General features: G+C 39.3%; 3 protein-coding genes across 3 annotated transcripts in view; all 3 read right to left on the bottom strand.

Moving 5' to 3' along the window:
* The window catches only part of LOC126212947 (ankyrin repeat and protein kinase domain-containing protein 1-like), a 578958-nt gene that overhangs the window by 402189 nt on the left and 149180 nt on the right, over positions 1 to 27589 (bottom strand). The gene's annotated exons all lie outside the window — the stretch shown is intronic.
* The window catches only part of LOC126212946 (poly [ADP-ribose] polymerase tankyrase-1-like), a 213158-nt gene that overhangs the window by 49341 nt on the left and 136228 nt on the right, over positions 1 to 27589 (bottom strand). The window lies entirely within an intron of this gene.
* LOC126212948 (protein roadkill-like) overlaps positions 6804 to 27589 on the bottom strand; it is a 56760-nt gene continuing 35974 nt past the window's right edge. Inside the window, exons 2-3 of the mRNA XM_049940466.1 lie at positions 19454 to 19888; positions 6804 to 6886 (exon numbers count right to left, since the gene is read on the bottom strand). Of these exons, the coding sequence (XP_049796423.1) occupies positions 19455 to 19877 (423 nt within the window). The 5' untranslated portion in view covers positions 19878 to 19888 and the 3' untranslated portion in view covers positions 6804 to 6886; position 19454. The remainder of the gene's footprint in view (positions 6887 to 19453; positions 19889 to 27589) is intronic.

Here is a 27589-nt window from a genome sequence, read left to right as displayed (position 1 = left end):
TAAATATCATTTTGGCCACATGTAAGCATGTGTGTGCAAATGTTGAAATGACATAGCATAAAGTTTTGTGTTAGATGATTCAAACCCAGCAAGTAATAGGATTGTTAACTAAGGGCAATAATACATTACATATCCAAATATAGCTAGATGCGAATCTGAAATGTTGAGAAAGTATTTTGTACCTTTTCTGGGATTTGAATCCAGCACCTATCATTGTTTTCTAACCACAAATACACATTAAACATCTGCTTAGACTAGCTGTAGCGCGATTTGCATTTATGTCTGAAACGGAAATAACTTAATGGAAACTTCTGTGTGGAGTGGAAATCTAAGTCTGCATGCCTGCATGCATCATCGTTGTTGACTGCACACAAGAAAATGTTTATTATCGAATTCCTTTTTGCCAGTTGCTACGAGTGACATGTCTTAACTTGAAATGATGGCTTGAAAAGTTTTGTGTGACAATTGAAATCAACACCACCCATCATTGTTGAAAAGACACGTAGAGGCGATAAAAATCAAAATTACTTTTCTCCTTTGGTTTGATGAGCACATATTACTATTTCAAATGACACAATGAAATTATTTGCAGACAGCCACGAATACAACGGATGCTAACTACTATGGACATATCCCTGGGAACAATTTCTTAGCACAAAAGACCTTTGTCACACCAGATGCATATTGTTACATTCTGAGGACTCATTAGCCTCTGATTGTACATTTTTTTTCTAAGGACCAAACATTTTCATTTTATCAAGTTAAGGCCCAATGGCTCAAATGTCCACCCAACCATCCTGGTTTACATTTTCCTTTTTTTTTTTTTCTTAAACTGATCAATGCAAATGCTGTGACCTTTCCCTTGAAATGCCACTATCTATTTCCTTTCCCACATTTGAGTGCTGTAGATTCTGCTTCATCTCTTATGGTCTTGCAGTCGATAGGACGTTTAACACTAAACTACTTCTTTCTTTCTTCCGCAATATTTGCTATTGAATTAAAGTGTTGCATGATGGTTAACTGGTCACATTTCATGACGTTTGCCAGTAATCAATTGGGCCATACTGGTAAACCACCACATCAAGACAAACCAACTCAAAATTAGAAAATTATTTTCAGATTTGATTTGTTCAGCGCACTTACCACATACACGCACAAAATACTTTGTGCACCATTTTCAAAGGCTTAAACAACAATCTTCATGACCGTCAAGAGTACAACATTCAGTAAGTCACTCCAAGAATAATTTATAACTTCCAATAAAAAATTATGGCTGATAACTAAACTTATTGCAACCTGTATGAGAACATGTAAAACAAAATCTCTATGATCTTATGCATGAATCTACTTGTTTCAGTAAAATTATGGGTGGCCCTTTTAGACAATATGCATCAATGTAGTACGCTACATAGAAAAAATTATGGACTATCTTACGCAATTGCACGATACTTTTTTTAGGCCTCCTTTTACCACCTGGAATTTATCTGGAGGGATTATCTGTGCTACGTAAGCTACGTTTACTGAAGACAAGTCTCGTCTTTGCAATGACCGGTGGTGTTAATAGTAACAGAAGAAACTACAATAATGAATGACCTCTTCAAAAAAACATTATATTGGATGAACAGAGCTGCTTAGTACCACCTCAAATTAAAAAATAAATTTCTTCAGAAATTGTAACAAAAGGAATCCAATTCGACAATAACAATGGACCCATTCTCAGAACAGCAACTGCCTATGATTGACTTCCTTATAAATCAAATGCATCTCTTCTCTTAGTAAAATTATATGCCCCTAGCACAAAAATAAAGAACTAGAAAATAATTAACTTTCCTTGACACAATACCACACTACTGCAGTTATTAATACAACAAAGATACCAGGAGAACGTTGTGGAAGTTTGATTGATACTTTTTTGTATGATCTAGTGTTGGTGTAACCTAAACTCTTAGAAGATGACAGTTGCTCAGGTGGGAGAAACATTTCCTGCAAAAATTTCCATAGGCTACAATAATTCCAGTAAGGCAGCCGACAATTATGTGATTTTATTTCATCGATTACAAAATCAAGTCGAAAGTACACATTAGGTAGGTAAGGCCACTAGTGAAAGTTGATTATTGGTAAACAAGGAAAAGAATGTTTTGTAAAGGCTGTAATTAACCTCCAGGAAAAGGGAACGCTCATCCAGTGAGGAGCATCCTCCGCTAACAACAAAACAATGGCACTGGACTGAAAGTTTGGTGGTCTGTTAAAATGGCTCTAGCTTCATATGATTAAGCTCTGTGTTCGAGTCACTGATCAGCCGAACACTAAACAACTATGAAAAGACCCTCTTAGCTTCTGTTGACTTCAGTTAAACAACATAGTCCGACAATTAGAAGCTCACCATCAACCTTTCCTATACCAGAAATTTTATTTCATTACTGAACCAATGATCATGTAGATTATGTAGAGTGCTGTATCTGTCGTATGTAGAGTCTTTTATCTGTCATGGAAATTCTTTGATAACGTATACATATTTCAGTTATGTGAACTTTTGGAACAAAGTTTAAATTAAGCTTGTTAATGTAAATAACTACTGGAATGATTATTATGTAATGTACTGTAAATGACTTGGTCCATAGTTAGGGAATGCAGGGTCGAATGTAAAAAATGTGGGGAATCCCTGCAGCTACAGAAGTAGCCAGACAGAATGGAAAAGGTGTCGTTCACGCAAGCGGCAACTTGTCCCTTGCGACGGCTAAGGAGTCTGGCTTGAGCAGTGCTGTGGTTAATATCTCGCTAGCAGTAGCGGAACATTGTGGCTCATTCTTGCAGTTTTGAGGCAGAGGAGCTAAGAGCGTTACTTATGCACCTTTGATTCTGCATTTGGTGATATCATGTATAATGGGACGGTTTTCGGCCCTGCAAAAATATAATTCAGAAGACCTATAACAGGGCGAGGCCAACAGTACTGCCATGACTACATCGCCGTCATGTTAACAGCCACTGCAAATCACGCCACCAGTGCCACCAGCCTTCCACCAAAATGTTTATATTTGGCACTCTGTAAATGGACCAGGTATTTGTGAAATTTGGTTGATTTTAATAATAATTGTGGTATTGCTAAAAGCTGTATCTTGCACCTGTGATTATCCCAAATCACAAACCTTACCAGGAATCCTATCCAAGTGAATTTAATTCCAAGTGTGCTAATTTATTATGAAAAGACTATTCAGAAATAGTTGTGATTACTTTCTGATGTGTGGAGTTGTGTTTAAAGTTCAGTTTTATAGTTTGAGAAATACTACACTGCCAGTGTGGTTTTCAATCTATCTGCAATCATTTTCTTAAATAATTTGCCTTACTTAAAAAAGTACCAGTAAATAGTAAAGTTGTTAGTTAAAAGAATAATAATATTGAATAGAAGTAAAAAGGATTATTAATTATGCACTTTGATCAGAATTACAAAGCTTTATCACTGTTCATTTTATGAGTAGGTGTTTGAACTTGAATTTAAAATTGTTTTGGCATTTGCACAGTCAACCATATTTTGAGAAGGTTAAAAGACTGCTTTTCAAAGCACACTTGTTATTTGAAGAGTTATAGTTTGTTGTGCTTCACTTAATGAATAATTATTCATGACAATACTCACAATTTCCCATACACACTCGAGTAGTTTTGTTAATGAGCATGGTTCATCAAACCATTAAAGTTTAATAGCCCTCATGTGCTAGGCTAGTTGGTTAATGAAGCAAAGAAAAGGTCCCTCCAGAGCCACTGTAGTTAGATTTGCTTTCTGTTTAATTGCTTCAAACTGAGCTCAAGAAAGAAATATTTACTGTGTTAGCTATTTTAATGCAAGCTGGTTCATGTAATGGCATAGAGAAACTCTACTAAGCAATGATGTTATAGAGTATGATCATAATAAATCCCGATTTAAATCAGAATCATTTCATGCTCTGCCCTGTTCAGTAATGCTATTAGTATCATGTGTGTTGGTGACCGGTTGTATTAACTGCTGCATCTAGTTCATTCAAGGTACATCGTCTTCACTTCCAAGTTAGTACTACATTTATCTGCAAGGTTAGGTTACTGTGTTCTAGTGCGAACAGATGTCAAGAAAGAGTTTAGTAGGTGTTAAGCAAAGTTAGGTTAGCCCTAGCACTGCCTTGAGCTTTATTACATTGTATGACAAAAATGCCTAATTAGCCTGGCAACTGATATTAATATGTAATATTACGACTTGCTTTTGTGCTGGAGAACATCTGTTCCTCACCCACCTGTTTAGTGTTGGTTATACTCTGCTGGAGTGTTTTGGAAGTGAATCCCAGTCAAACAGATTGTTTGTTCTGTTCCCATTAGGTTATCTCACGGTCACAACTTTCTCAAAAATTCCTCATGGAGGTTTAATGTAATCACTGACTGCCATTTATGGTGGTCGGTGTTGCCATTACAAGCTCTCCCTTTGGAGGAGCCCTCCTGCACCATTCCACCACATGTGGATGGCTGACTTGCTGCAAGGCTGTGCCCTGTGTTCTGTGACATTTGTATGGCTGCTTCGGTATCTTGGCATTTTCAGCTCTTAAGGAGGGAGGCAGAGCTTTAGCTGGTAAAGACATTTCCAGCTGGAGTACATCACAACCAGACACACATTATAGAATCAGGTATTGGATTTTAAGGTGTACCCAGGACCAGATGTACAGTCAGATCACAATTTAGTTATGACAATGAGTGAAGTAAATTTTAAGAGAGTTGTTATGTGAATTCAGTGTGTAAATAAATAGGATACTGAAGTACACAGGAATGGAATGTGAATTTTAACTTCTATGAGGCTCTAGATAATGTGATAATGAATGGCGATCAAACGAATTTTCACGTTTGTCTATATAATCGATGAGAGACAATTCATAACAACAGACAGCCAGAAAAAGACATCCAAACACTACAGAAGTGACCAAGCGCTGGTAAGTGTGATAGCTTACACACAATGAGCCAAACAGCTCATGAATCCAACTTACTGACAAAAATAACAACATCCAGAAGAATGGAAGACAAAGCTGATGATCTGTTTGAGGATGCTAAATTTGGAGTAATGGATCCAGGGAGGACAACTTGACCTTCAACCTTATAGTGGCAGGAATGTGTGAGAAAAATCAAGAGATATTTATTGGATTTGTAGATCTTTACATGACATTTGACAGCATGAAACAGTGAATATTTTTTTCTCTAAAATGTACGTATATCGTACAGCAGATAACATAGAATATGAGCAATAATCAACAAGAATTGGTACTCTGAATCAAAGATGATTAAAGATAAAGATGCAGGTAGTCTCCACAAATGTTCAGATGAACACTGAAGAATCATTGGTGGAATTGAAGAAACTTCCAGGAATTTAATTAAAACTGAAGGTGAAAACAATTTTGTTTAATAAAATTCACTGGTGATATTACTGTGTTCACTGAAAGTCTGAATGAATCACCAGAGTTGATGAATGTAATAAATAGTTGAATGAACACTAAATCAGGATTAATGAATGGAAGAAAGAGGAAAGTATTGCCGAGTAGCAGAAATAACATTGGTGGCAATGTTTACATCGGAATTAAGGACCACGCAGTAGACTGCTTGTAGTGACTATTACACATGAAGCTAATTTACACTGAGGGACAGAGCGTGGTTGTTATAAGGAGTAATGTTGCATGGAAAAGCAGGAGATTCCTTGTAAAGTTACTAATACCAAGGATAGGCCTTAATTTGTATTGGATGTCCCTTAATGATGTTTGGAGCACAGTACTGCATAAAAATTAATCGTGGATTATGGAAAAAAACAAGAGGGGAATCTAAGCATTCCAAATTTGGTGCTATAGAAGGATGTTTAAACTAGGTGAACTCATAACAGAACTGTGGAACGTCTCTGCACAACAGGTGAGGATATTGTGATATGTGGAAAACTGTGACAAGTACAAGGGTCAGCATAGTAAGTTATATTTGAAGGCATCAGGGAATAACTGCTGTGGCACTAGAGGTAGTTGTTGAGGTTAAAAACTGAAGGGAAAGACAGAGGAATGCATACCACAAATGACAGTGGATTCTGGGTGCTCATGGCACTGTAAATCTGTTGCTCACACAGACAGACACATTGTCAACAGGAGGCAGGGTTTCTGTTTCGCATGTCTGTGGTTACTGGGACTGGCTGTTACAGCAGTGGGGCAACCAAGGTGGACCACTCTCTGACAAGCTAAGGCTCTGCTGACGTTTGCTTCTGGCTGGTGCTTGCAGAGTGTAATTTTTGTTACTAACAGAAACTTTATAGCAAATTATTGGGTTGTTTTTCCTGTCTCATTCCTGACGAGAACCAAAAATGGTGTCATAAATGTGTGTATGTGTGACCTCTGCTAGATCATTCCAATACATCTAGAGCAACAAACAATTATCTCATTTGACATAGTGTTACACGTTCAGTGCACTCATACTCTACCTGCCACTAAATTTTCTGTGGATGACATTGCATGAATTATTGCTGGCATTGGTTTGCTGATCTTGATGAGAATAAGTCACTGAACTGTTGACAATAGCTATTTTCTCTACCAACCTATTCTTAATTAACCTCTCTCCCATGATACTATGATCTAGTCCTGAGGATACCACCCATGAATGTATGTTCTGATGCTTTCGAGTATTTATGTCTGATCTACCTTATAATGGTGTGTGTGTGTGTGTGTGTGTGTGTGTGTGTGTGTGTGTTGAGGGAACTCACCGCATTTGAGAGACAGTGACCTCATCAGGTTGAGTAGTCGTGGGCTGCGCAGCAGCAGGTGTCTGGCGAGGTGCGCTGGCAGAGGTGGCGGCAGCGGCGGAGGTGGTGGTGGTTCTGGTTGTGGTACTCAGCTCCGTAACGACTGGTGCGCTGCACATACAGAGAGAGGCAGGGTGTGAGCTGGCTGGTGTTTCCTCGTGGGGATGTGGGGGTGCCTCCCTATGGCCAGCACTGCTGAGGGACCATCCACACACTGGCAACTATATGGACGACATGTGCCACATATGGGGACAGGGCTCCCGTTAATACAAATGAATGACCAGATACAACATGTAGTTCAAAACAAAGTGCAGCCAGAAGGTACATACATTTGCAAATACTCAATTACAGAATTACTGGAGAGGTCAGCTCAGGTATTATCACCATCAAATCTATACCAACGGCCTGAATTCCACTCCACCTCAATTGTATGCACCCACATAATGTTACCGTCTTACAGTCCCTCCGATCTCTTTTCAGTACGGGCATTTCACTCTACAAAATGGTTACTACGAGACACTACTTGAAGAAATTGATCTGTAATACTGAGTCCACAATCAGACTAATGTCACGATAATGTAAATATCACGAAACCTGGTATAATCAGGTGACAGTCTTCAACACTTGTAAACTCAAGTTTATTGCAATAAATGACATTCCAGAAACTTAAGTTTCAACTTGAAATTACATGACTAAGACATTTGTATTACAATTAAGCAACTATTGTCTCTTAAGTAAGTATGAAAGATCTTAAATATCATTTTGGCCACATGTAAGCATGTGTGTGCAAATGTTGAAATGACATAGCATAAAGTTTTGTGTTAGATGATTCAAACCCAGCAAGTAATAGGATTGTTAACTAAGGGCAATAATACATTACATATCCAAATATAGCTAGATGCGAATCTGAAATGTTGAGAAAGTATTTTGTACCTTTTCTGGGATTTGAATCCAGCACCTATCATTGTTTTCTAACCACAAATACACATTAAACATCTGCTTAGACTAACTGTAGCGCGATTTGCATTTATGTCTGAAACGGAAATAACTTAATGGAAACTTCTGTGTGGAGTGGAAATCTAAGCCTCCATGCTGCATGCCTGCATGCATCATCGTTGTTGACTGCACACAAGAAAATGTTTATTATCGAATTCCTTTTTGCCAGTTGCTACGAGTGACATGTCTTAACTTGAAATGATGGCTTGAAAAGTTTTGTGTGACAGTTGAAATCAACACCACCCATCATTGTTGAAAAGACACGTAGAGGCGATAAAAATCAAAATTACTTTTCTCCTTTGGTTTGATGAGCACATATTACTATTTCAAATGACACAATGAAATTATTTGCAGACAACCACGAATACAACGGATGCTAACTACTATGGACATATCCCTGGGAACAATATCTTAGCACAAAAGACCTTTGTCACACCAGATGCATATTGTTACATTCTGAGGACTCATTAGCCTCTGATTGTACATTTTTTTCTAAGGACCAAACATTTTCATTTTATCAAGTTAAGGCCCAATGGCTCAAATGTCCACCCAACCATCCTGGTTTACATTTTCCTTTTTTTTTTCTTAAACTGATCAATGCAAATGCTGTGACCTTTCCCTTGAAATGCCACTATCTATTTCCTTTCCCACATTTGAGTGCTGTAGATTCTGCTTCGTCTCTTATGGTCTTGCAGTCGATAGGACGTTTAACACTAAATTACTTCTTTCTTTCTTCCGCAATATTTGCTATTGAATTAAAGTGTTGCATGATGGTTAACTGGTCACATTTCATGACGTTTGCCAGTAATCAATTGGGCCATACTGGTAAACCACCACATCAAGACAAACCAACTCAAAATTAGAAAATTATTTTCAGATTTGATTTGTTCAGCGCACTTACCACATACACGCACAAAATACTTTGTGCACCATTTTCAAAGGCTTAAACAACAATCTTCATGACCGTCAAGAGTACAACATTCAGTAAGTCACTCCAAGAATAATTTATAACTTCCAATAAAAAATTATGGCTGATAACTAAACTTATTGCAACCTGTATGAGAACATGTAAAACAAAATCTCTATGATCTTATGCATGAATCTACTTGTTTCAGTAAAATTATGGGTGGCCCTTTTAGACAATATGCATCAATGTAGTACGCTACATAGAAAAAATTATGGACTATCTTACGCAATTGCACGATACTTTTTTTAGGCCTCCTTTTACCACCTGGAATTTATCTGGAGGGATTATCTGTGCTACGTAAGCTACGTTTACTGAAGACAAGTCTCGTCTTTGCAATGACCAGTGGTGTTAATAGTAACAGAAGAAACTACAATAATGAATGACCTCTTCAAAAAAACATTATATTGGATAAACAAAGCTGCTTAGTACCACCTCAAAGTAAAAAATAAATTTCTTCAGAAATTATAACAAAAGGAATCCACTTCGAGAAGAACAATGGACCCATTCTCAGAACAGCAACTGCTTATGATTGACTTCCTTATAAATCAAATGCATCTCTTCTCTTAGTAAAATTATATGCCCTAGCACCAAAATAAAGAACTAGAAAATAATTAACTTTCCTTGACACAATACCACACTACTGCAGCTATTAATACAACGAATGTACCAGGAGAACGTTCTGGAAGTTTGATTGATACTTGTCACCGAGTTTTGTTCTATGATCTAGTGTTGGTACAACCTAAACTCTTAGAAGATGACAGTTGCTCAGGTGGGAGAAACATTTCCTGCAAAAATTTCCATAGGCTACAATAATTCCAGTAAGGCAGCCGACAATTATGTGATTTTATTTCATCGATTACAAAATCAAGTCGAAAGTACACATTAGGTAGGTAAGGCCACTAGTGAAAGTTGATTATTGGTAAACAAGGAAAAGAATGTTTTGTAAAGGCTGTAATTAACCTCCAGGAAAAGGGAACGCTCATCCAGTGAGGAGCATCCTCCGCTAACAACAAAACAATGGCACTGGACTGAAAGTTTGGTGGTCTGTTAAAATGGCTCTAGCTTCATATGATTAAGCTCTGTGTTCGAGTCACTGATCAGCCGAACACTAAACAACTATGAAAAGACCCTCTTAGCTTCTGTTGACTTCAGTTAAACAACATAGTCCGACAATTAGAAGCTCACCATCAACCTTTCCTATACCAGAAATTTTATTTCATTACTGAACCAATAATCATGTAGTCACGGCACACTTATTTTAACTTGCAATGTTGAAAATGTTGGTGCCGAACTGAGAATCTAACTCAGGTGTATCTTTCTGCCATTTTGAAAATTTTTCGGACGATACAGTTCCATCATTTTGTTGTGTCTGCAACATTCCATAATCATCCTGGTTTCAATGAAAGGCAAAGGTGTCAGGTTTTAAATACTAGTTGGGTACAAAAATTTTTACTGTGCGATTTCAAGTTTTAGCATTCGCACTGCAAGTAATAGGTGAAAAGCAATTATGATTTTTAGCATTTGTGCATGCAATGTCAACAATAACACTTGGTGCCGGTTACGAGATGTATTTGCAAGAGGGCGCCGAATGAAAAGTGTAACGACACGTCTGTCTCTACCAAAAAGGAAAAAATCAGCGGTTCTACATGTAAGCAATGCAGAAAACGTGAGATAAAAGGAATCTTATGCGTAAAGTGCAATTTTTGGCTTCATGAGAAGTGCGCAAAAGTGAACCTGAAATTCATTAGTGACGAAGTTCCGTGGACATGCACCGACTGTTTGCAGTGGGAAACATCAGAACTTGTAAGTACGATAAAGTCAAAAGAAGAAATAATTAAAGTGCTACAAAGTGATATCGGAACTCTCAAAAAAGAGATTCAGTCTCTGAAAAAAGAAAACGCAAAGCTAAAAAGTGAATCGGCAAGCTGCGTATGTGGAAACCCATTACAGAACAAAACAAACAAATGTGAGGACTCCTTTGTGCAAACTCCGTTCGTGAGCAAAAAACAAAACCGTGAAAACTTACATGTGCATATTCCGGCAAAAACAGTGGCAGAAAGTGAAACATGTGGAACTCCCGCGTGCAAACTCCGTTATTGGGAAGTAAACAAACCTATGTAAACTCGCATATGCTAATCCCAGTGAAAACAGTGGCGGAAAACGATTCGTGCGGTAAATCTGTAAGCAAATATAAGTGGAAAACTGTGACGTATAAGAAAAAAGACAAATGTGAAAGAAATCCAGCAAAACAGATCGACTAAAGTGATTTCCTTGTCATCGGCGATTCCATGTTAAAAAATGTAGTGGTTCCGAACTGTAAAGTCGAGGTTCGCCCTGGAATCCGACCACAGCAGATTGTGAAACATTTCAACAACATTAGGAACACGGAAAAATCCAACCAAAACAACAATGATTCCAACAAAAATTTTAAAGGCGTGATAATTCACGTAGGGACAAACTCTATTAGAAGCAGCAGACAAGAAGAAATCATAAATGATATTCGTAATGTAATTCGGTCAGCCAAAGGTTTGTTTACAAGCTCCAGAATTGTTATCAACGGAATTCTACAAAGAAGATCGGTGAGTAACGCGTATACAAACAAAATAAACACTGGCATTAGGGAACAGTGCGACGAACTTGGTGTTGTATTTGTTGACCCAAATAAATTTCTCGACGACAAATGTCTGGGTAGGGATGGCCTGCACCTAAACAGACTAGGTGCAATGACTTTCAGTAAAATGCTCCTGGATTTATGTAAAATTATAAAAAATAAGGGAAACTAATACGGTCTGCAGGGGGTGACTATCCAAGAATACAATATGCAAACAAAAAACGTGAGTGTAATCATAATAAGGAAGCAGTTGAACCAAAACAGAACGACATTAAAACGAAAAGAAGTGGGAATGCAAATAGTGCTGGAAAAAATTACTTAACAGTTGTTCACCAAAATATATGTTCCCTAGCAAATAAGACCCAACAGCTAGAAGTGGAGCTAGAGTCTACAGAGTGCTCAGTTGTTTGTCTCACTGAGCATTGGTGCAATGAGGCTGAAATTAATCAATTAGTCTTGCAGTCTTATAATTTAGCGTGTGCATACTGTAGGACTTCTATGAAGTGTGGAGGGTGTTGCATTTATGTAAAACAAAATTATCAGTATAAGACCAGAAGCGATTTATGTGTAATCAGTGAAGAGCAACATTTTGAACTGGCAGCAGTTGAAATCAGGGACCAATACAGGTGTAGGAATTTGATTATCTTATGTATATACAGATCTCCTAGTGGAGACTTCAATATCTTTTTCTCCAAACTTAATCATGTTCTTAACAAGATATCCACTCCAAAGAACCACATTCTCATATGTGGAGACCTAAATGTTGATAAACTGAATCCTGATTCTACATGGGACTCATTACAAAGTCTTGCTCAAAGTTTCAATTTAGTTCCAATGGTTAACAGTGCAACCAGAATAACAAAATACTCAAAGACAGCTGTTGATCAGGTATTAACAGATTTAGGCAAAGATAACTGTGAGGTGGTTGTAGCAGAGCTAGGATTATCTGATCACTCAGCTCAAATCATTAATATAAAAGTGGCTCCAGAAGAAACAAAGAAAATGCATATTTACAGACGAATTTTTTCTAAAAAAAATAGACATGAGTTTGCCAAACAGATAGCAGGACAAACATGGGACTCAGTATACTCAGAAGTAGGTGCAAATGAAAAATTCAAAAATTTCATGACATTGTTTAAATTAAATTTTGAAGAAACATTTCCTAAAGTATTATGTCCATTATCAACAACAGGAAAAAGCAAGTGGGTCACAAAAGGAATCAAAAAATCATCTGAAACACTAAAGTACCTGAGCTCCATTAAACACAGCCAAACTAATCCTGCTTTCTCACTCTTTTATAAAAGATATAGGAAAACATATAGGAAAATATTGCTTGCAGCAAAGAGAGCTCATAACTCCAAAATAGTGCACTCTGCTGAAAACAAAATTAAGGCAGTATGGAAGATTGTGAAGCAGGAAACTGGTACCAGGAAAATGAATCTGTCAAACTTGAAAATCAAAGAGGAAGGGTCTCTAATAAAAGACCCAATATATTTGGCAAATTATATAAATGATTATTTTAGTAGCATAGGAATAAAATTACAGGAAAATTTTCTAACAGCCCCTCAGGTCAAAAAGCCAAATAATGGTGTATCACACTCAATGGTGTTATTCCCTACAACACAGGAAGAAGTCTATAAAGCAGTCAGCAAACTGAGAAACAAAAACTCAGCTGGTCTGGATGAAGTCCCCATTTTTATAATTAAGGACTGTATCAAGAGCCTACTTCCACCTTTAGTTGATATTATAAATCAATCTTTCAATCAGGGCTACTTTCCAGACTATTTAAAATATGCGAAATTACTACCTCTCTTCAAAAAAGGTGATGCAGAAAAAATTGAAAATTATAGGCCAATTTCTCTACTATCATGCTTTGCAAAAATATTAGAAACTATTATGAAAGATAGGCTAATGAATTATTTAAATAAATACAACTTACTGTCTGTTGACCAGTTTGGATTTCGATCAGGGAAAAGCACAGAATCAGCAACAGCACACCTCACAAAACACATTCTAGAAGCATTAGATAAAGGGAACTACACAACAGGTATATTTCTTGATCTAACTAAAGCGTTTGATACAGTAGACCACAACATATTGTTAAATAAGTTAGATGAACTTGGAATAAGGGGACTTGTGAACAAATGGTTCAAGTCATATCTAAAAAATAGAAGACAGATAACTGAAATCTCACATATTTCAAGTTGCTCAAACTATATTGTAAAGTATACTTCAGACCCAAATTATGTAAATATAGGTGTCCCACAGGGTAGTGTCCTTGGCCCAGTACTATTCCTCATTTATATAAACGACTTCCCACAGAGCATCAAGCATGGACAAACAATATTGTTTGCAGATGACTCAAATGTTCTAATCAGTGACAAATCACCAGATGCACTAAAAGAAAAAGCCAAACAAACACTAAACAGTGTACGTGAGTGGGCATCCAATAATAAACTAACACTAAATCTTAAAAAAACAAATGCTGTTAACTTCTATGTCTGCAAAAAACCACACTATAACAACTTTAAGTTAAACAATGAAACTATAGAATGTGTAGACTACACAAAATTTCTTGGTATGCATGTAGACAGTCAGTTAAAGTGGGGAGAACATATTAAAATACTTAGTAACAGAATCGCTACAGCATGCTATGCTCTGAGAATTCTGACTGCAGTTTGTGATACTACATGTGTCAGATCTGTATATTTTTCTTATATCCACTCTGTTATTACCTATGGAATAATATTTTGGGGAGTCAACAGTAAAAATATTCAAACAGTTTTCAAATTACAGAAAAGAGCAATTCGTATAATAACCAAGAGTGGCAGTAGGGCTCACTGCCTTGAACATTTCCAAAAGCTGGAAATCCTAACTGTCCCTTGTGAATACATTTTTCAAAGTGTTATGTATGTAAAAAAAAAAATTGACTGCTATATGAAAAATTCTTTAGTACACAGCTATGAAACTAGAAACCAATACAATCTGCATCTAGAGAGGAAAAATAAAGTTAAAACTCAGCAGAGCTTGTTGTACAATGCTGTTAAATTATATAATAAATTACCCCAAAAAATAAAAGATATTGACACAATCGGACAGTTCAAAACAAAACTAAAATTTCTTTTATTAAATAAAAGTTACTACGCAGTAATGGACTATCTGAATTAAAACATGTAGTGTAATTAAAGTATCCTGCATTGTAATACATGAGGAAATCAAAAATTGTACAGTACTATAAGAAAATTACAAATTACACAAGGATATAAAACTAATTTAAGATACCTCAAAAATGTGTGTAAATACAAATTTTATGTGTATAATTGTAGGTATATTGTATTGTATATGATTTTGCTGACGAAATCCACACAATGTAAATTGTTACATGGATTAATAAAGAAATCAATCAATCAAAAAAAAAAAAAACCAGGCACAGATCTTTTTGGCCTATCATTTCAGATTTATAAATTCCACTCCTAGTGTCTGGTGGAGAAGTATTTGACAGTGAGCACCTCTTCGTGTGTAGTCAGTGGTGGTAGCATGTACAGGGTTAAGAGTCCCAGTCGGCACAGAACCTTTCCTCGCATAATTTCTAGTTCAGACACAAGCATATCTCACTAGTGGTGAAATAAACTGACATTGTGCATCTATATGTGGCTAGAAAACAACATGATATGTGCTGGGTTTGGAACGCAGTGAGGGAATACTTTGTTGTATAATCATTTCAGTTTCATCATCCCTCTAGTGGTGAAAAATTTCGATACATAAAGTTATAAGATTTTATTGTGCGTCATTCACAATCCCTGTCCAAAACAAAACCTTACGCCTCATCATATCGAGTTCGAACAAGCGCAATGCTGTTACATGTGGTTAAAATGACAGTTAAGATCTCTCATGCTTTGTTAGCAAAGACAGTAGTGACCGGATTGGAGTCCTAGGTTCCAGTCCCATACAGAACCATGTAGTTTGAAGCGGAATCTTGCTTCTTGAAATGTCATTTATTGTAATTAACTTTAGTTTACAAGCACTGAGGACCGCCATCTCTGGTAATGGGTTTTCTGATAATTACGTTATTGTGGTATTGGTTTTCATATTGACAATAGCAGGAAAGGGCAGTTTTCTCTAGTGGACTCTTGTAGTAATGATTTTGTGTAGTGAAACGACTGTATGAGAAAGAGAACACTCTAACTGCAAGACAGTTACGTGGCTGCATACAAACCAGGTGGAAAGCGGTTCAGGTTGTTTGGATACAACTGAGCATAGTAACACATGCATATAAATCAGGCACGACACTCGTCTGGCTGCGAAATTTTTTTTAATGGAATTAATGTTATACTTTTGATCATCAGACATCGTTCAAAGCCTGTTTTAAAAACTGGCCTTTGAAAGGTACAGAAAACAAAATTGTTGACTGTGTTTGAAGCTGAGCTGGGGAAGGAATTTAGTACAGCAGACAGTGCAGCAAGGTGAACCTCTTGATTTGACACCGGAAAGAGGCTGTGGCTGTGCAACAGTTACTTGTCATAACCGTATTACCACATTCATCTAAATTTCATTCATTAAATATGGTTGACAGAAATTTAAACATTTTTCAAGTGAGCATCCTCACTTTGTAAGCACATATGAAACCACGAGGTAGTTTATGTAAGCTGTATCATTCCCCAATTCAATCATGGGAAAACAAACACTAATGTCTGTCTGTCTGTCTGTGTGTGTGTGTGTGTGTGTGTGTGTGTGTGTGTGTGTGTGTGTGTGTGTGTGTGTGTGTAGAGGGGGGGGTGGGGGGGTGGAGGCGATGAGCAATGTTTGTGATTGATGATACTGTAGTCCGTAAGTTGTGCTGTGAACTTGCTACTGAAATAAAATTAAGTTTGTCCTCGACATACAGTAAATGGTTCTAATGGCTCCGAGTACTATGGGACAGGGAATCGAACCCGGGAACCCAGGCGCGGGAAGCGAGAACGCTACCGCACGACCACGAGCTGCGGACCCACATACAGTAGGCATGAACTGTAAATTCCGTGAGAATCTAATGTCTAGAAGGCCTGGCATGGATACATGGGGGAGGAGGTTGTGAGATATCCTCCCCAAAAAATGGGAAAAAACTGTATCACTCCAATGTATGAATTAAAAAATAATTCTGCTTACATGCGGTTTTATACATCTTATTTTAATTATTATTAAAACCTTAGGCACCTGTGGTGTATAAAGTTTTGAGTGTGACACTAAGTATAATTTTTGAGGGGGAGTTGTGGTGGGGGGCAAGTGGAATCAGTGAAAGACCAAGGCAGTTCCAGAACCAAATAATGTATGTGTGTCTGCAGCTGACACCCAATAGTGTGGGAAGTATGAGGTCGTGAACTAGATGAAGATCACTAATTACGACAAGAATCTAATATACATCAGCAAGAGAATTTGTAAAATGTACACAAAGAATACTGTTAGTAAAAAGATTACCGTTACCAAAAACTTTTTCAAACTTAGGACCTTGGTCATCAGAACGAGTTTGGAGTAATGTAGAGAAATATATTTACGTGTTACATTTCAAATTTTTTTTTTTCAAGAACATAAATTTCTTTATTGAATAAAAGAGAAAGACACTGAATGATTTACAATACTGGCTATAAGTTCATTACAATTGGTTCAGGGAACGCACATATTGTCATCTCAAACACAAGATTTCTGATATGCCAAATAGCACATAAAATACTATAGAAGTATTAAAACCTAAATGAAAAATAAATGATCATTTATCAGTGTCAGTAGCTAGTAGACTTTTATGGACATATGCAGTTGTAAAATGGTGCAGAATAAAGGTAACTCTGGTCACAGAGAGACTATTAATGCTCACAGAAATCAGAGGCACAATAGCAACAACAGTGGATGGGATAGATAATCTCATAAGGTGTGCCACAGTAGAATGAAAGTCTGTAGTGTTCACAGGGTGGCTATCTAAAAGCCATGGAGCAATCTAGACACGCAGACGGGTCGGATACCTGTTCATTGAAGATGCAGTAAAGCATGGTATTCTGTGTCACACAGAAGGAAATGTATCGAAGTACTGTGTGAGCTTTATCTAACGGCTGAATAGGCATGACGACAAAATGAGGTGAGAAGACTCAATTTTAGGGAACCAGCCGGAACTGCCTCGAGGACTGGCTTGTCTGGTGAGGTGGTCTCGGGGTGCGAGAGGTGTGAGCAGCCACACACTGGAGCACCGATGCTTACTTCTCCCAGTTTTCTGAACACCTTCCATACAAGCCGTGACAGCAGACGATTATTCTTTTATGTAACAGTAAAGGAAACAAAAGAAAAATTCGGAGTAGGTATTAAAGTCCATGGAGAAGAAATAAAAACTTTGAGGTTCGCCGATTACATTGTAATTCTGTCAGAGACAGCAAAGGACTTGGAAGAGCAGTTGAACGGAATGGACAGTCTCTCGAAAGGAGAATATAAGATGAACGTCGTCAAAAGCAAAACGAGAATAATGGAATGTAGTAGAATTAAATCATGTGTTGTTGAGGAATCAGATTAGGAAACAAGACGCTTAAAGTAGTAAATGAGTTTTGCTGTTTGGGGAGAAAAGTAACGATGATGGGAGAAAAGTAACGATGATGGTCGAAGTAGAGAGGATATAAAATGTAGACTGGCTATGGCAAGGAAAGTGTTTCTGAAGAAGAGAAATTTGTTAACGTCGAGTATACATTTAAGTGTCAGGAAGTCGTTGCTGAAAGTATATGTATGGAGTGTAGCCATGTATGGAAGTGAAACATGGACGATAAATAGTTTGGACAAGAAGAGAATAGACGCTTTCGAAATGTGGTGCTACAGAAGAATGCAGAAGATTAGATGGGTAGATCACATAACTAATGAGGAGGTATTGAATAGAATTGGGGAGGAGTAGTTTGTGGCACAACTTGACAAGAAGAAGGAACCGGTTGGTAGGACATGTTCTGAGGCATCAAGGGATCACAAATTAAGCATTGGAGGGCAGCGTGGAGGGTAAAAATCGTAGAGGGAGACCAAGAGATGAATACACTAAGCAGATTCAGAAGGATGTAGGTTGCAGTAGGTACTGGGAGATGAAGCTTGCACAGGGTAGAGTAGCATGGAGAGCTGCATCAAACCAGTCTCAGGACTGAAGACAACAATAACAACAACAACAACATTCCCTTACAGCAATTAAAATCCCTTATGTTCTGTTTGGATTTGGAGAGAACGAAGAATTAAGTTGGGATACTTGCTGACATGGCTTGCACACAGAAATAAACTATGCAACAGAGACAAAGCTGTAGTACTGAGGTGTGAATAGTGAATACTCTGATAATCTGCTTTTCTACACGACGAAAATTCCACAGGTCAACATCAGTAATCTAAATTTGTGAGAATGTTGCCATCCTCCTCTATAATCATTCTGCAGTACACTACCTTGCTCGAGGTGTCGATTGTAAGTGACTTACTTTGTCGTTACCTTAATGCAGTGTGACACTATTCAAAGGTGTCTCAGTGTCATCAGCCACAGAGGCACTGAACAACTTTGAACACTACTTTATGTGAACAGGCCTACAGCAACCAGTACAGGCTGCCAGTTGCAAACTACACCCATCACTGTGTGAGCCTGTGCTGGGCAATACAGCTGGGTCATGCCCTATTCACACAGTGAGTGTACCCTCTGTCATGACAGTTGATGCTAAAACCGAAACAACCACTTTATGTATACATGTAATTTAACAGAATAATGTCTACAAACTGGCTCTGATGATTTTTGTTAGCTAACATACCTGATAATGAACTGGGTTCAGTTTAGGGATTCACTGAAACTGCTACAGGAGAGCAATGATAGCACTGTGAGCTATCGTGAATTGACTGTCTATGATGCTGTATTTTACAGCAGAGACAAATGTAAAGAAACTCAGTGGCAAAAATTATTGACTTGGAAACACAAACACATCCAGAACTGAGAGACAGGAATGAGAGGTTTTCCCCACGCTCACCTGCTTTTTGGTGGTGGATCGCACAGCAATCGGCTCACTTCGATCAAGTCTTTAGGTTGATGAAGCATCGCATCTGCCCACCCCTGAGTGGCCATCACCTCTTGGGTACGTGCCTTAAGAAATTCGATGGCGGGTCGCGAGGACGGCTGCGGCCGCCGCGGTCTCGACAGTCAGCTGAGCGGCCACCTGCCGCTCGCACTCCGCCTTCAGCCCTGACGCCCCGTACTTATCCGCTGCGGCCAGCAGCTGGGGGGCCGTGCCGGGCAGCTGGGGGGCCCGCAGGGTGTACAGGTAGGAGACCAGCTGCCTCAGCACCGGGCCCTCCACGTCGGCAACCCTCACCACGCCGGTGCTCCTCTCGAGGGTGTCGTGGGCGAACATGGCTGCCAACACTGGGCTCCTGTCCACCAGGACGGCCCTGTGCACCACCAGCCGAGTGTCACCTGCCTCGAGTATCACCATGGCGTCGTCCCCGGCGTCCAGGAGAGCACCCAGGTCCACAGTCACTGTCTCCGTCACGTCCTTAACTGCTTCCATTGCGGACGATTCTGAAACACGGCAACGCGGAGCAGCCCTTTCAGCATACAGGTGACTACTGACACTTCTACGAGAGACAGCCACACCTGTCTGCAGCGACAGCTGATAAATGTTGTCCGTCATCAGTCAGTTTCAACACTATCACACCCTTTCTGTCAGATTGATGCCATTGGTGAATAACTGCAAATCTTTAGTAATAACATTTTCAAGAGTTCCTTTCCTTTCAGCACATTTCATTTGGAGAACAAGCTCCAGATGCGGCAAAGACGTTATCTCCAAATTTTTTCTACAGCGAAGTGTTGCTTGGTCTGGAAATGGTTCTAAATGGACATCTACCAAAATATTAAAATGGTTGTAATGATCAATAGCAGTACTTTATTCAACGAGATATTCTCTTTACATTTCATGTTGTTCAAGAAAACATGACTGTCACGAGACTCCGAGGGTCATAGACACGGGTTCCCGGTAAATGCTGTGTTTCTTGACTTGTGGAAGGCGTTTGATGCAGTGCCCCCACAGTCGTTTAATGAATAAAGTAAGAGAATACAGACTATCAGACAAATTGTGTGATTGGATTGAAGAGTTCCTAGATAACGAACACTGCATGTCATTCTCAATGGAGAACCTTCCAAAGTAAGAGTGATTTCAAGTGCGGCATAGGGGATGTCGTTGGACCGTTGCTACTCACAATATATATAAATGACCTTGTGGATAATATCGTAATTTCACTGACGACTTTTGTGGATGATGCTGTGGTATATCGAGAGGTTGTAACAATGGAAAATTTTACTGAAATACAGGAGGATCTGCAACGAATTGATCCATGGTGCAGGGAATGGCAATTGAATCTCAATGTAGATAAGTGTAATGTGCTGCGAATACATGGAAAGAAAGATCCTTTATCATTTAGCTACAATACAGCAGGTCAGCAACTGGAAGCAGTTAATTCCTAAATTATCTGGGAGTAGGCATTAGGAGTGATTTAAAATGGAATGATCATATAAAGTTGATCATCGATAAAGCAGATGCCAGACAGATTCATTGGAAGAATCCTAAGCAAATGCAGTCCGAAAACGAAAGAAGTAGGTTACAGTACACTTGTTCGCCTACTGCTCGAATACTACTCAGCAGTGTGGTATCCGTACCAGATAGGGTTGATAGAAGAGATAGGGTTGATAGAAGAGATAGAGAAGATCCAATGGAGAGCCGAGCGCTTCGTTACAGGATCATTTAGTAATCGCGAAAGCGTTACGGAGATGATAGATAAACTCCAGTGGAAGACTCTGCAAGAGACGCTCAGTAGCTCGGTATAGGCTTTTGTTTCGAGAACATACCTTCACTGAGGAATCGAGCAGTATATTGCTCCCTCCTATGTATATTTCGTGAAGAGACCATGAGGATAAAATCAGAGAGATTAGAGCCCACACAGGGGCATGCCGACAATCTTTCTTTCCACGAACAATAAAAGATTGGAATACAAGGGAGAACCGACGCAGGTACGCAAGGTACCCTCCGCCACACACCGTCGGGTGGCTTGCCGAGTATGGATGTAGATGTAGATTGTTTTATGACCTGAATCTGTATTATTCGTCATTTCAGTAGCGGTTATGCACGTACCCTTGCAGGAGTTGTTTCACACAGGGGATCTACGAGTGAGCTCCCGTCTCGAGACTTTATCGGGAGAATGACTCATTCATGTACAGTGGCAGACGGTCTGAATCGGGCTCAGCAGAGTACGTGGTTCTAATTTTCATCCACCAGAGTAAAGTAGGGGACAGACACATTCGACAAACAGGTCAAGAGAAGGTTTTCGTGAATTATTCTGTTTATTTCTTGAATGATTTTTTGTTTATTTATGTTTGTACAGTTTTGTATAAGTTTCAGCAGTGTGAATGATGCGTGAATGTGTAAATATGTAGATCATTGTTATACTGAGAAACGCTGTACGAACTAGTGTGAGAAATTTTTAAGACACTGAATGCAGACGTTTTAGGAAGTACAGATTTTGTTAAGTAATTATCACATGGCACATTGAGAAGATCGGTGACCAAAAACTTGATTGTATTAATTAGACACTGATAAACTTAACAGTGTGGCGAGCATTTGCGTTTAAGAACAGTCCTTGCTTAGCAGCTGTTCAGACTTCGGGAAATACGTTAGCACAGACTTGCTAACGTGAATGAAAGGGTTTGCGCATGACTGTTTTACGATTAGCACCGGCTTGGCAGTGAACTTGCAATTCTAAATTTCAGCATATACCAAAATTTTGTAAGTACTTCTATCTTTCACTCAAAATTAAGACCTTTTCCCAATTCTTAGAATAGTTACGCTGTATGCAGCCTGGTGCGAGTCGCAGTACGGTAGGTTTCTGCTCGGCTTTCCTACCAGTGATGTGCTGCAACGAGTTCACAGGTAGGTGCAGGCAACAGGAACCGTGCTGACGCACATGGAGCACATGCCGGGGAAACAGTAAAAAAGCCGTGGTACATTGAATCCGTGGTTGAGGGAAATTTAGTGAGAGACCGTATAGTGAACGATAATGAAATATTTAGTAAATCGGTACACGCGGAATTTTGAACCCAACCCATTTCGCGACGCCGGAGAGACTGACAAGAAAGAAGATGTAATACAGAGCGCAGCGAAGCAGCAGGCGGCGTCATAGCGGTATCAACGAGCAGCACTACATAAGAGCAGTGATGGCAACTTACACGATGAGCGGGGACCCTTACACTGGTACCGCAGACTGAGGTGGTCTGACACTCGGTTTCAGCATGCCGAGGCTGCAGCATTCAATGAAAGGTAAGTTTGCTACATTTGGTGTGTGTGTGTGTGTGTGTGTGTGTGTTTTGAAAGAGTAACATGGAAGGTGATAAACATTTTAAAATACGATAAAAAGAGGAAGGACCCTCAATGAATATAAGTGCTTCACAAACCAGCAGGGCTGAACAGAGAGGAGTAGGCCTAGTAGATGTTAAAGTAAAAAGAGGAGATTTTTGACGAAGTTTCTTTGTTATTTACGGGCTGTGGAGTAGAAGCTGCTTCAAGTACGTCAGTTAATGTAACTAGTGCAGATAATGTAGAGCCTGGAAGTGGCATGAAGCACGAAATCGGTAACAACCAGTTCTGTGATGGCAATGCTGGTAGTGTAACTGAATCAAAAGTGTCAAATTGGGATACAAAATTTGGTATAGTATCGGTGGAACAACATAAACAGGAAACAGTAATGCAGAAAATAGAACCAAGATGTATACAGTAAATGTTTGCAGCTATAATGGGTTCTATAAAAGATGAACATACTAATTTCGCCGAAACAATTGACCAGAAAATCAACGAAAAACTTGTAAGGCAAACTGCGGTTTAAAAAAAAAGTGAGAAAATGATTTGAAGTCGTTAGAATGTAAAGTAGATGGCAAGATGAGAAATACAGAAGTAGATATTCTCGGTGTGACAAAGCAGCTCAAATCACTTAATAAAGGCAAGGCCTCCGGTCCGAATTGTATACCAGTCCGATTCCTCTCAGAGTATGCTGATAAAAAAAGCTCCATATTTAGCAATTATATACAACCACTCGCTCACAGAAAGATCCGTACCTAAAGACTCCAAAATTGCTGAAGTCACACCAATACCTAAAAAGGGAAGTAGGAGTAATCTGCTGAATTATAGGCCCATCTGATTAACGTCGATTTGCAGTAGGGTTTTAGAACACATACTGTATTCTAACATTATGAAGTACCTCGAAGGAAACGATTTATTAACACATAGTCAGCACGGATTCAGAAAATATCGTTCTTGTGAAACACAAGTAGCTCTTTATACTAATAAAGTAATGAGTGCTATCGACAGAGGATGTCAAATTGATTCCATATTTTTAGGTTTCCAGAAGGCTTGCGACACGGTTCCTGACAAGCGCCTTCTAACAAAACTGCGTGCTTACGAAGTATCGCCTCAGTTGTGCCACTGGATTCGTGATTTCCTGTCAGAAAGGTCACAGTTCGTAGTAACAGAAAGTCATCGAGTAAAACAGAAGTAATATCCGGCGTTCCCCTAGGAAGTGTTATATGCCCTATATTGTTCTTGATCTATATTAACGACATAGGAGACAATCTGAGTAGCCATCACAGATTGTTTGCAGATGATGCTGTCATTTACCGCCTTGACTCGCAAAATGATTTAGATAATATATCTGTATGGTGTGAAAAGTGGCAATTGACCCTGAATAAAGAAAAGTTTGATGTTATTCACATGAGTACTAAAAGAATTTAGCTAAATTTCGATCACGCGATAAGACACACAAAACTGAGGGCTGTAAATTCAGCTAAATACTTAGGGATTACTATTACAAATAACCTAAATTGGAACCATCACATAGATAACATTGTGGGTAGAGCAAACCAAATACTGGGGTTCATTGGCAGAACACTTAGAAGGAGAAACAGGTCTACTAAAAAGACTGCTTACACCACACTTGTCCGCCCTATTCTGGAGTATTGCTGTGCGGTGTGGGATCCGTATCAGGCGGGACTGACGAATGACATCGAAAAAGTACAAAGAAGGGCAACTCGTTTTGTATTATCGTGAAATAGGGAGATAGTGTCGCAGACACGATTCGTCAATTGGAGTGGCAATCATTAAAACAAAGGCGTTTCCCGTTGTGACTGGATCTTCTCACGAAATTTCAATCACCAGTTTTCTCCTCCGATTGCGAAAACATTCAGTTGCCACCCACCTACATAGGGAGAAATGATCATCACGATAAAATAAGAGAAATCGGGGCTCACACAGAAAAATAGAAGTGCTTGTTTTCCCGCATGCCGTTCGAGAGTGGAACGGTAGAGAGACAGCTTGAAGGTGGTTCATTGAACCCTCTGCCAGACAGTTTATTGTGAATAGCAGAGTAATCACGTAGAAGTAGATGTTGTATCGAACGACCAAACAATGCAGAACCGCGGCACAGTGTAAACGTTTACACAATTGGCGAGTACCGTGGAAAGAGAAGGGGCGGAGGTGGTGAGAGGTGGCGCTATCCACCAAATGATAGGCGAGATAATGGCGAGCAGGTGCACAATTATCGACCGTATTCTCCCGTGTGACAGGACGATGTAACGCCAAGGCGACTGCAAATGGTGGTGGACATAAGAAATGGTACAGAATCCGAGAATCCGTTAAACTAAATGCCGTCTGTGAAGGGCTAGCGTTTACAAGATGAGAAGTAGTAATGTGAACCCGGTAGCAAAACCCTACGTACGTGTTAGAACTAAACAGCCAGGAATTGTAAGTGAGGAGCAAAAGAAGGTAGTACCAGGCGGAACACGCTAAATTCAAATCTGTACATTTAACGGAGGTTTAGGGGATTTTTTGGACAGACACACAAAATAAGCACTGTGTTGCAGACGAAGTGGGTGATGTATTTGCGGAAAATCTGACAGAACACGATTGAGAGAAAGTCTTTAGTAACCAAATTGAAGTCGAGTCATGTTCTGGGGAAGGAGAAAGTACAGAAGGTGCAGAATTACAGGAGATTAGTGATGTCAGTGTAGAAGAAATACTAGCATCTATAAATGACGACGTTGGTGAGGCTACAAGGGAGAGGCAGGAAAATGGTGACCAAAATGGGGTCAGCCAACTAATTGTGGGAAAAAGGGAGAGAGAGAAAGGAAAGGGAGAATGACGAAGCGCTGGAAAAAATTGATCTTTCATTTAGTGAACAGAATAGGGAGAAAAGAGTAATTCTGCAAAAATGTGTCTAATTTCTGGAAACAGAGAAGGTTTCGATTGAAGGGAGGCTGTGAACGATTTGTTGGAGGAGGGTTCTGACACCAGCAATGAAAGGAAGGTGTTGAGTCAGCCAGTAAGTATTCTGCAAGTGTGTAACGAAGAAGTGCAGTGTTTAGCAGATAGTGGCAGTGGTTTATGTTGGTTAGAATCGTTGCCAAATAGAAATGAAGTTGTAATAATGCCAGTAATGGGGGTGCAAATAATTGTAGCCACAGCAAAGAGTTATAAAAACGTGTTAAATACGAAGTTCTCTTGCCAGTAAAAAAAATGGTGTGCAAGTACTCCAAAACGTCCTTATAATATCTGAGATATGTATAAAAATGCCAATTGGCATTTTTTTAAACCAGTACAAAAGGAGATTAAATTTTAATGAAAATACAGTAATTTTTTAAACAAATGGGAAATAACTGAACATTTACGCTAGTTGTCCATCCAGCGGAAATGTAGAACGTTAATAAAGTTTGATTTATTTAAAGCACTTTAAGACAAAAAAATTCTGAGGTATTACTTTTCTGCTAGCCCTTACATTCGCAATCTCAAATTTTACTTTCCGATTCGTTTTCGTGCCTTTTATTAAAATACTAATAAATACAATGTCTGGAGTATTATTCCGTTTTATTTGTAGTGCATGTGACATACAAAATGAAAGGAAAAAGCTAAAAAGATTGCATGTAGGGACTCGGCCCCAGGACCCTCGGTTTACCGCTCTGAACTCTCTCTGGTGCGCCAACCGCTGACTGGGAGCTGTGCTGACAAATGACTCATTCCTCGTCCGACCCGCCCCAAAACACCTGCTGTTTGCCAAACGCTTGGCCTTCTGGAGCCCCCATTTATGTCGCATTGACTTCTGGCCGAGCCCTGCAGATACCATAAATCTGTATGGAGCAGGTGAGCTGCCCTTGTGAGTGTAAAGGAAGAGGGAGACGTCTGTTCGACAGAGAAGGTAGAATAATTTCTGGCGGCAAAAATGCAAAGGATTTGGAATTATCCAGTCTTACGCTTTCCCAAATTTTCTCATTTAACTGTGCACCTGTCACTTCTTGCAATATAAGGGAGGTAATTTTCTGTCTTGCAGAACAATCCAGCAGACATGCGTGACGCTAAATGAGGAGCATTTGGGTTATCATTTATTTGTCATGTTGCTTTTAGCGCCGGGTGTCTCGAAAGAGATGCTTGGCATGCCCTTGATGCAGCTGCTTTCATTTAAGCAGAGGGGCTGCGTCTTTAAGGGAAGTGGAATCTGTCAGGAAAGAAAGGCGCTCGAAAGCAACTGGCTGTGCGCTATAGTAAGGAACCAACCCTGGCATTTGACTAAACTGAAAATGGGAATCCACTGAAAATCATTTTCAACGTTGACGGCAGATGGATTCAAACCACCTCGTCTCCCGAATCCACGGAGTGCTAGCTCAGCGGCTCGGCTCGCAGAACTACCCGGGGTCGGTGGAGAATCGAGGAAAACCGGTTGTTGTACACTGTTTTACAATAAAATAAAATGCCCCGCAACAAACGATTGAATTCTGACATAGCTTGTTTTTCCTTTACACGTGCATGTTTAGTCATTTGACACTGCCTGAATGAGGACACATCTTTAAGATTTAACTGTGCATGGAATTGCTGGCATCAGTTACTGCGGTGTCACAAGAGCAGAAATAGATTTTGTACGAAAGGGTGAGGGAGGGATGAAGAGCGCTGCCGGCTCGGAGGAATTCAAGCAGCGCGCTTTTGGAAACGAGCGAACTACAGAATGCGCTGTCTCATCCTGTACCCCCCACCCCAGCCAAAAAATGGTTCCATATCGGAACTGACTTTCATAACTGATACTACCCAGGTGATAAGATTGGGTCACCTTTCGGCATTTTGTCCACTAATGACAGAAAACCGGGCAACATTTTTGAAAGGAATACAGCCATCGCCATTTAGGCGATAGTTTTCTTGAT

This window comes from Schistocerca nitens, chromosome 11 (assembly GCF_023898315.1).
Source record: "Schistocerca nitens isolate TAMUIC-IGC-003100 chromosome 11, iqSchNite1.1, whole genome shotgun sequence".
Lineage (NCBI taxonomy): Eukaryota > Metazoa > Arthropoda > Insecta > Orthoptera > Acrididae > Schistocerca > Schistocerca nitens.
The sequence above is the reverse complement of the archived record's forward strand: the minus strand, read 5'-3'. Positions and strand labels throughout refer to the sequence as shown.